Below are 10,560 nucleotides of genomic sequence, written 5' to 3'. Positions count from 1 at the left end.
AAAGCAGCATTAAAATGAAATGGACCCTAGTAATGGAAAAAATACTTTACATTTTAGAACACTGACATGCACGAATACCAAAGTTTATGACATAACCCGTAGCATACACAGCCATGGCCCTACTGTTAATCTGCTTTACCCACCTTGGGCATCAAAATTCTGCTGGCAATTCTATCTTGGGAATCTACACAGCCTTCTATTACAAATTATTATTCCTACTGCAATCATGGATTCTTCTTACTCTCACTAACTGGAGACAAGTTTCCTGTGAATTTTCTGAATGCCCATGGTAATTTTACTGACACAATACATCTTTAACAAAATAATATCATATCATCAATGGGCTTTAACTAAGTTTTGACTTTTCTGCCTTTTTGTCTAAGAAAACACATACTATCTCCAGTTTATTTTTATTTAATCCTGATAATACACATTATTTCACTTTCCTACTGTTAGAGTTTCAGAGTTCTGTAGCTCAGCTTCTGCACACCAACCACACTGCATAAATAGCTGAATGTGGCAAGACCCATTGTAATACTAAATTAAAAACATCCTGTAAAAAAATCCTGTGTCATCTTAATAACATAAGAAAATAATGAGAAAAACTAATTTAGAGTATAGGTATATAAAAAAGGAAGGCTTTGATTAAAAAAGATGAAATTTTTCAAAGACAAACTGGTGATACAATGGATTTCTCAATATCTCAGTACACTGAGTACCCTCCCATTGAAGATGTTCAAAGGAAGATGGATACTTTATTGGAAATGAATTGTAGTGAATGAAAGATCACAGAGAATTAGTTACTTTATTTATGGATTCTCACAAGTTTGAATGCCTGTGATTACATAAATGTCTATTTATCTAAACACGAATTACTGAATTCAGGATTGTGATGTATATTTCATGGTCAGCAATGTCAGAGTTAAGCTCACAGGAAAAGATTGGGTCAGGCCGATGTCAGTTTGGTCCATAATTATCTGACTTATTCTGACACTCTAGCTATGACACAAAAGGTGATGCTAACCATTTATCTTGCCTGTAAACTGGGGAAAAAAAAGAGCAACTCAAAGCCTTGCATATGATTATACAGTATTCACACAATAACCACACTTTAGCATATTGATGTCTGTACTAATTCAGTCAAACCATTACTGGATAATCAAATCTCCAATTCAGCCTTTGCTTTCTGAGGTAATTTTGATACTCCATAACTTTCTCATGGCATTTTTCACTTCTGCATTCCTTAATGTATAGATAAGTGGGTTGAGAAAGGGTGTTCCAATGGTATAAAACACTGTCACCATCTTGTCCATGGAGAAAGTAGTTTGTGGACGTATATATATGAATATACACGGAACAAAGAATAAGACAACTACAATGATGTGGGAGGTACAAGTGGAAAGGGCTTTTTTCCTCCCTTCTGCACTGTGGTTTCGCAAAGAATACAACATGACAACGTATGAGATCATCAGAATGAAGAAACTGATTGAGCAAGTGGCCCCACTATTGAACACCACCAGTAGGTTGTTGACGTAAGTGTCCACGCAAGCAAGTTTTAGTAAGGGCTGCAAATCACAACAATAATGATCAATCAAATTGTTTCCACAGAAGGGCAGTTTCCAGATCAGAACATTCTGAGTAATAGAATGTATTAAAGCAGCTATCCAGGCAAGAATGATCAAGATAATGCAGACCTCTGGTCTCATGATGGTCGGATAATGCAAGGGATTACAGATGGCCAAATAGCGATCAACAGCCATGAGGACGAGGACAAAGACTTCCATGGATCCAAATAAATGCACTGCAAAGACTTGTGTCATACACTCATTATAGGATACAACTTTCTTTGCAGAGAGAGCATCCACAATTAGTCTTGGGGCTGTGGAAGTTGAAAAGCAGGTATCAGCAAAGGACAAATGAAATAGGAAGAGGTACATGGGACTCCCAAGAGACCAGCTGAACTTGAGGGTCACAATAATGAGCAAATTCCCCACCACAGTTCCAATGTAGAAAATGAAGAAGATTATAAACACCATTTTCTGCCTCAGAGGATCCTGTGTCAATCCCAACAGTATGAACTCAGTTACACTCTTATTTTGCTGCATTGTTTCAGTAGTTGTGGGGAGAGTAGAGGTAAGAAATAGTTAATCTACAAGGAAAAAAGCAATAATTTTATAAAATGAATACTACATTTGGAGCTTGAATACCTAACCTTGATCACGAAACTTAAACTTATGAATGGGTAATCACTTATTTTTCTGTATATTGGTTTTTCATGAATATAAATAAAATAGAGCTCATACTTAATCTAGCTCCCTAATTGCACATGACTGTGTAATAGGAAAATAATAAAAAAGTAAAAGATTCTATGGACATAATAAACATTAATGTTGGGGATCTGGTACAAGTGAATATTTTTCTGAATTGAATGTATTTCTTCATTTTTTATCAGGGACCTGCCAATATTTTAGGGAATGTGCTGCAAAAATAGGGAAAATTTTTACATAATAGATTCCACAAATCAATATTAATGTAAGGAAAATATAAATAAATAATAAACCAATTGCAGTCCAGTGGTTTCCGACTCATAGGGACTCTATAGGAGAGAACAGACCTACCCCATAGAGTTTCTAAGGAGTGTTAGGTGAATTTTAACTGCTGACTTTTTGGTTAGCAGCCACAGCACTTAACCACTCCGCCACTAGGGCTTCCAAACAAATAACTGGGAAAAAGCTAAAATAATTATAAAAATAAAAGAGATCCTGTTCTTAACAAAAGAACTAAACAAATGAAAAGGTGCTCATACACAGTTAAATACATTACCATTGAAATTGCAATTAGATAGCCTTTTCACCTATGAGATAGTAATGTGACCCTTTTGATAAATGTTTGTTCAACCTCGCACTTTTTTGGTAGGAATGAAATTGGGTGCAATCTCTTAACAGGATTTTCAACATGGAGGATATTGCAAGTGTACATCTACATCAGCCAGTAATTCTGCTACTTTGCAGACACACTTGCTCACACGCAGAAAGAAAATCTTTGGGTCACTTTCCATGGTAGCAAAAGATGAGAAGCAATTTAAATGTTCATCAGAACTTAATAAACCAGAGCTGGCACTTTTATGCAATCATTGTTTAAAAAAAAAAGGACTAGTATTTATGTAATGGTCTTTAAAATGCATTGCAGAGTGAAAACTAGGGAACATAAATGTATGCTTACACTGTAATATTTCCATTACAACCAGGATAATTTATACCACACATATGTAGGTTTATGCAAATAAATTGTGCTTAGAAGAGTATCAAGGACAATCATAATATTTATAATCTCTGGAGAGGGAAACCACATTCTAGGCATCAGAGATGGATGAAGACCTTTTAGAGATGTGCACTTTGGTAATAATGAAAATATGTTGTAATCACGTGTTGCATTAAAAAATAAGGACTTTTAAAATCTTACCTAAGGAGATGATCTGATTAACTTATTTACGTTTTCATGTTACTGAGCCCTCAGATGGCCTTCTTTAGGCAGGAAGCATCACAATATTCCAGGGCAACACTGGATTCCAGGAACTTGAGTAAAAAATCAGTCAGCTGTACAGGCAGTTCTGAAACTCAGTGCTCTTTAACCAGATTGTACATCTCCACACTGCCATGTAACTCCAGGCTTTCATTCTTGGAAGTTTTCCAGAGGTAGTGCTAGTCAAACTCTTAATCAAAGAAATGAAAAACTGTAATTTCTATCAACTAAGCATTATATCTTTATCTATCTATCTATCTATCTATCTATCTATCTATCTATCTATCTATCTATCTATCTATCTATCTATCTATCTATCTACCTACCTACCTACCTACCTACCTACCTACTTACCTACCTACCTACCTACGTACCTATCTTATCTACCTACAGACAGGTTTATACATATAAGTCACATAATTACTATACCAAACCCAAAAACCAAACCCACTGCCGTCTACTCGATTCCGGCTCATAGCGACCCTATAGGGCAGAGTAGAACTGCCCCACAGTTTCCAAGGAGCACCTCGCGGATTTGAACTGCTGACCTTTTGGTTAGCAGCCATAGCACTTAACCACTATGCCACCACAGTCATTAGAATAATACACATTATGAACGACACATTAGAACTAAGCAACGTAAGGAGAGGGATTTTTGTCTTCTCACTGCTGAATTTCAGCAAAGAAAAAAGTAGGTGTTTAATAAATATGTATGTATATAATGAATTAAAGAATTAAGGAGGATTTTCTATAGATAAGATTCTATAATATCTCATACTAGTCTACACTTTGTTGCCACTGAGGAGGTGTAAAACCTGTAGGATACTCTAACCACAGCAAAATAAATACCTCTCTGAAACATTTCTGGAACACTCAGAAGATATTATTTCTATTTGCTTATCTCTCTCACTCCCATCTTTCAAAAGTATTTACCTTGTCGTGCTCAACTACCATGCACATATTTTATTTCTGCCTTCTCACTTTAGATTGTAAATTCCTCATAGAAAAGTCTCTAAACTTTTTATCCTTCCACAACTGACTTCTATGTATTAGATACTTAGCGTGGTCAGTGTGAACAGATTGGTTTTCTTCAAATACTGAAGACAACTGTGTTATTACCCAATAAAAATGTTACCAGCTTTTATGCTGAGTTGAAAATGCTCAGTTGCACTCTTTTCTTCCCAGGATAATTTGGAAGTCACTTCCTTTTTAGAAAAAAAAAATGCTTCTCTCTTTGATCTCACAAGGATGCTTCGATTCTCATCTGTCTTTTCGTGCTGACAGTTTCACCCCACAGACTTGGAAATCCACCCTCACACAAGATTTTGAATGGGAAATGCTTGCCTTTTGACTTCCCTAGAGGAGCATTTAGCATGAATGATGCAAAATATAGCAGTCTGGGGAAAATCATTCCTAAGTGTCCATTTCCTTCTAATTAAGAAACTTAAGCCAGATGTGATACAGAGCTTATCCTCAATTTGTCTTCTTAGATTATGGGGAAAAATGTGGCCTACTCTTGAAATTAAAGGTGCAAGTTTTGGTCATAAATGTACTTTTTACTAGAGTAAAAGAAATGGTCATCTTGTACCCAGATCTTGGTTTTTAATAACATTCGCCAACAAAAAGAACCCGGACTTCTTGGAAAACGGCTGCCAAATATAGGATTGGGACAAGAAAGGTACAAGAGGAACTGGAGCAACTTCTAGTGCTGGAGAGAAAGGACGTGCTCAAGCACACATATGCACACATGAACACACACACATACACAAACACCCACACAAACACACAGAGTGGTGGGCATATACCAAATGAACACAGGATACAACTGAAACAGCTCTTATTGACCAAAACTTTAAAAATGTGAGCAACAAAATATCACAGTACTAGACTATACTTCAAAGAATAAAAACATATCCATTAGTCCATACTGATATATATATGTATATATTTATATATATATAAATAATTGAATGAGGAGAAGAAACTAATTTCCTGTACATAAGAATTCCAAATAATTTGCGCAAATATGACATCCTTAAGGAAATAGAGCATAACTTTCTACCTTTTAAGTGTGGACTGAAAAGTGACTTCCTTCCAAAGAGTACAATACGGAAAGGGGAAAAAAGAATAACTACAGTACAGAAGTCTCACAAACATTGCCTCAGACAGTGATCAAAATTAACATCATCAGTGATAAGTCATGTTTATAGTATGTAATCTTGATGTGATGAAAATAACAGTTTACATCTGTGGTCTTGTTTCAAGGAATACAAAACCCCAGGCTGTTGTTGTTCTTAGGTACCATCCAATCAGTTCCTACTCATAGCGACCCTATGCACAACAGAACAAAATACTGTCCGAACCTGTGCCATCCTCACAAATGTTGCTATACTTGGGCTCACTGTTGCAGCCACTGTGTCAAATCCATCTTGTTGAGGGTCTTCCTCTTCTTTGCTGTCCGTCTACTTTACTAAGTATGATGTCCTTCTCCAGGGACTGATCCCTCCTGATAACACATCCAAAATACGTGGGATGTATTCTCCCATCCTTGCTTCTAAGGAGCATTCTGGTTGTAATTCTTCCAAGCCAGATTTGTTAGTTTTTTTGGCAGTCCATGGTACATACGATATTCTTTGCCAGCACCACAATTCAAAGGCATCAATCCTTCTTCGTTCTTCCTTATTCATTGTCCAGCTTTTGCATGCATATGAGGCCATTGAAAACACCATGACTTGGGCCAGGCACACATTAGTCCTCAAGGCGAGGTCTTTGCTTTTTAACACTTTAAAGAGATTTCTTGCAGCCAATTTGCCCAAAGCAATGCGTCTTTTGATTTCTTGACTGCTGCTTCCATGGCTGTTGATTGTGGATCTAAGCAAAATGAAATCCTTCACAACTTCAGTCTTTTCTCTGTTCATCATGATGTTGCTTATTGGTCCAACTGTGAGGATTTTTGTTTATGTTGAGGTTTAATCCATACTGAAGGCTATTGTCTTTGGATGTTCATCAGTAAGTGCTTCAAGTCCTCCTCACTTTCAGCAAGCAAGGTTGTGTCATCTGCATAACGCAGGTTGTTAGTGAGTCTTCCTCCAATCCTGATGCCCCATTCTTCTTCCTCAGATTATTTGCTCAGCATACAAACTGAGTAAGTATGGTGAAAGGATACAACCCTGACACACACCTTTCCTAACTTTAAAACTCAGACTCCCCTTGTTCTGTTCTAGCAACTGCCTCTTAATCTGTGTACAGGTTCTCAATGAGCACAATTAAGTGTTCTGGAGTTCTCATTCTTCGCAACGTTATCCATAATTTGTTATGATGCACACAGTTGAATGCCTTAGCATAGTCAATAAAATAGGTAAATATCTTTCTGGTGCCCTCTGCTTTCAGCCAAGAGCCTTCTGACATCAGCAATGATATCCTTCATTCCATGTTCTCTGAATCCAGCTTCAATTTCTAGCAATTGCCTGTTGATGTACTGGGGCAACCACTTTTGAATGATCTTCAGCTAAATTTTACTTGCACATGATATTGTTTGATAATTTTGCATTTGGTTGGATCACCTTTCTTGGGAATACATATAATATGGATCTCTTCCAGTCGTTTGGCCAGGTATCTGTCTTCCAAATTTCTTGGCATAGACAAGTGAGTACCTCCAGTGCTGCATCTGTTTGTTGAAACACCTCACTTGTTATTCCATCAATTCCTGAAGCCTTGTTCTCAACCAGTGACTTCAGTGCAGCTGGACCTCTTCCTTCAATACCATCAGTTCTTATTCATTTGCTACCTCCTGAAATGATAGAACGTCCACCAATTCTTTTTGGTAAAGTGACTGTGTATTCCTTCCATTTTCTTTAGATGCTTCCTTTGTTGTTCTGTATACATACATACATATATACACATGCAATTATTATATATGTGTGTATGTGTGTATATATATATAATCATTGCCGTTGAGTTGATTCTGACTCAAAGTGACCCTATAGGACAGAGTAGAACTGCTCCAAAGGGTTTCTAAGGAGCTGCTGGTGGATTCGAACTGCTCACCTCCTTTTGGTTATCAGCTGAGGTCTTAAGCACTGTGCCTCCAGGGCTCCACATATAAATTTTTTTTTTCCCCCCAGGTTTCCTTATCTCAAATACCTCCTTGCAGAGGAATGGGGGATGGAAATATATCTGGTACTTATATTTACATTTTATATGCACCTGGAATTCAAATAATGGCAATTTTCATGGAATATAACGGTTAAAGAACAGCATCTATGTATACATTTACTAAAGTAATTAGGAAACAATACAGTAACTAAAAAGAACGAGTTATATAATTACATTCATTACATAATGCATTCTCTTTAAACAATATTAAAATTAGTAACTTTTAATTTTTGGCTAACTGTTGTACTGTGGTGGTTTGTGTGCTGCTGTTGTGCTGTAGTATGGTGATGTTGAGTTACTTCTGACTTACAACCACCCTATGTACAGCAAAAAGAAACACTGCCCAGTCCTGCACCATCCTCACAATTGTTGCTACGCTTGAGTCCATCGTTGTGGCCACTAAGTCAATCCATCTCATTGAGATCTTCAACTGGAAGTTACTCACAGGTATTTCAAATACCAGCAGGATCATCCGTGGTGGACAGGTTTCAGTGGAGCATACAGACTAAGACAAACTAAGAAGAAGGATCTTGCAACCAAATTAGAAAAAAAAAAAAAAAATTGGCCAGTGAAAACCTTATGAATAGCAGTGAATGACCAAATCTATCTTGGAAGAATTACAGCCAGAATGCTCCTTAGAATTGAGGATGGGAGACTTTGTCTCATGTACTTTGGACATGTTATCAGGAGGTACCAATCGCTGGAGAAGGACTTCACGCTTGGTAAAGTACAGGGTCAGCAAAAAAGAGGAAGAGCCTCAACAAGATCGATTCACACAATGGGGTCAAACATACCCATGATTGTGGGGATGGTGCAGGACTGGGCAGGGTTTTGTTCTGTTGCGCATAGAGATGCCAGCAGTTGGAACTCACTCACCTAACTACAACATTGGAGTATAATCTTCTAATAGAGAAATCAGAATATTTACAATGTTAAAATTCCCTTTGGCCATCACTTTTTTCCTCAGAGGCAAATATAACCTTCCATATATTTTTGAATGCATTAATAAGCACACAGATGCTCATAGAAACTATATAGTATTATATATATAAACATACAAGTTATCATACTGTGATTATTTTTGTGCAATTTATTAACTTTATGCTCAACAATATATCTCAGTAATTTACCCATATATATCTCAGTAATTTACCCATATTAGATGCGCCTTAGAGACCCAATATTTAAACTTCTGCCTAATTTTCAATAGTAAGGACAAATTTCCTGTTATCTATTTTCTATTACTGTTAGGTAGATTATTTTCATTTATCCCAATTTTTAACAAGGCTGCAGTGTGTATCCTTCTGAATGTTTTCTGGGTGTATTTCACTAGATCACATGCTGATTCATTAAATCATTGTTAAAAGTTAATATGGTCTGCTTTTTACAAAACTTATGAGCATTTCATTGTAATTCAATTTTGTATTTTCTTGATTCCAATGAGGTTGGGTATTTTTATATATGCTTGTTGGCCAGTTAAAATGCTCTTTCTGTGTACTGCCTATTCAAATATTTTGCTCTTTTATAAAATTGGGTGGTTGTTTTCATTGTTGTTGTATTTTCTTCAGTCAATTCTGACTCAGAGCGACCCTGTGAGACCGAGTAAAACTGCCCCATAGAGTTTCCTAGGCTGAAGTTTTAATAGAAGAAGATCACCAAGTTTTTTCTCCTGCAGAGCTGCGGGGTGATTCTGAACTGTTGACCTTTCAGTTATCAGATGAGTGCTTAACCACTATGCCACCAAGGCTCCTTAAATTTGAGTTACTAATCTTTACACTGGAGCCCTCGTGGTGTAATGGTTAAACTTAAACCCAGCTGCTAACCAGCAGGTTGGTGTTTTGAACCCACCATCTACAACTCGGGAGAAAGACCTCTTGATCTGTTTCTGTAAAAATTACAGCCTAGGAAACCTTACGGGGCAGATCTACTCTGTCACATGGGATCGCTATGAGTCAAAAATCGACTTGGTGCACAACAACAACATTACTTATTTATAACTTCATTTAAAAAGTCTTCATGAATATATGTATCAATGCTCTTTGTAAAGTGAAAAAAAAAAAAAGTGAAGCATGGAATATCTCACACCCTGTGAAGGACCTTGAGTTTAAGAAAGCGCATAGATGAAGAGATGGATATTCCTGGCGTGTAATTTGTTAATCAGCAGTGCTCCATGCAAACAGCATCATTTGAAGTGTTTTCTCACCATACATACTATGTAAAACTGTCTTCCCTCTACTTACGCAGGGAGTCATACTAGGGGAAATGATGATTAGACTAAGAAACGAGTGGGGCCAACTGAAGTCTGGATCATGAGTCAAGATCACCTTTGGTATATTGAGGCATTTCCTTCATATATAGATGATTTCCTGAGCTTTGTGAGCTAGAGGAGAACCTCCAACATCCTCTGTCATTGATTACCGCAATAAACACACAAGGAAAATGGGTGAGAAAACAGATAAAAGTTCACCCAGTTTGCAAGTATGAGAGAACTAGAAGTGATGTTTTCTGATTCCCTTCCTCCACACCACAGATCGCACGCAGAAAATGAGTTATATACACTCATGGAGCCCTGGGGACACAGTGGTTAAGTGTTCAGTTACTCACCAAGAAGTCAGCAGTTCATTCCACCAGCTGTTCCTTAGAAACCCTATGGGGCAGCTCTACTCTGTCCTATAGGGTAGCTATGATTTGGAATTGACTCTATGGCATTTTTTTTTTCCTTAAAGTATTATCTTTCCATATGTGACAGGAATACAAGTTTTCAGATGAGGGGTACCTTTGTAGAAATTAGCTGCATGGTAAAGGAAAATTTCAGCAGCAGTTTTTCTTTCTAAAATTCCACACTTTACTGCCTAAAAATATCAGGGTACTTAGGATCCCAAG

General features: G+C 37.1%; 1 protein-coding gene across 1 annotated transcript; it reads right to left on the bottom strand.

The window, feature by feature from the left end:
- Window positions 1–1,172: 1,172 nt before the first annotated feature.
- LOC126079877 (olfactory receptor 4C11-like) lies at window positions 1,173–2,105 on the bottom strand. Its single transcript, XM_049891237.1, has one exon. It carries the CDS (start codon window positions 2,103–2,105, stop codon window positions 1,173–1,175), a length of 933 nt encoding a protein of 310 aa, XP_049747194.1.
- Window positions 2,106–10,560: the final 8,455 nt, after the last annotated feature.

Source organism: Elephas maximus, chromosome 7 (genome assembly GCF_024166365.1).
Source record: "Elephas maximus indicus isolate mEleMax1 chromosome 7, mEleMax1 primary haplotype, whole genome shotgun sequence".
NCBI lineage: Eukaryota > Metazoa > Chordata > Mammalia > Proboscidea > Elephantidae > Elephas > Elephas maximus.
Note: the sequence above shows the minus strand (reverse complement) of the source record. Positions and strands in the feature narration are given on the sequence as shown.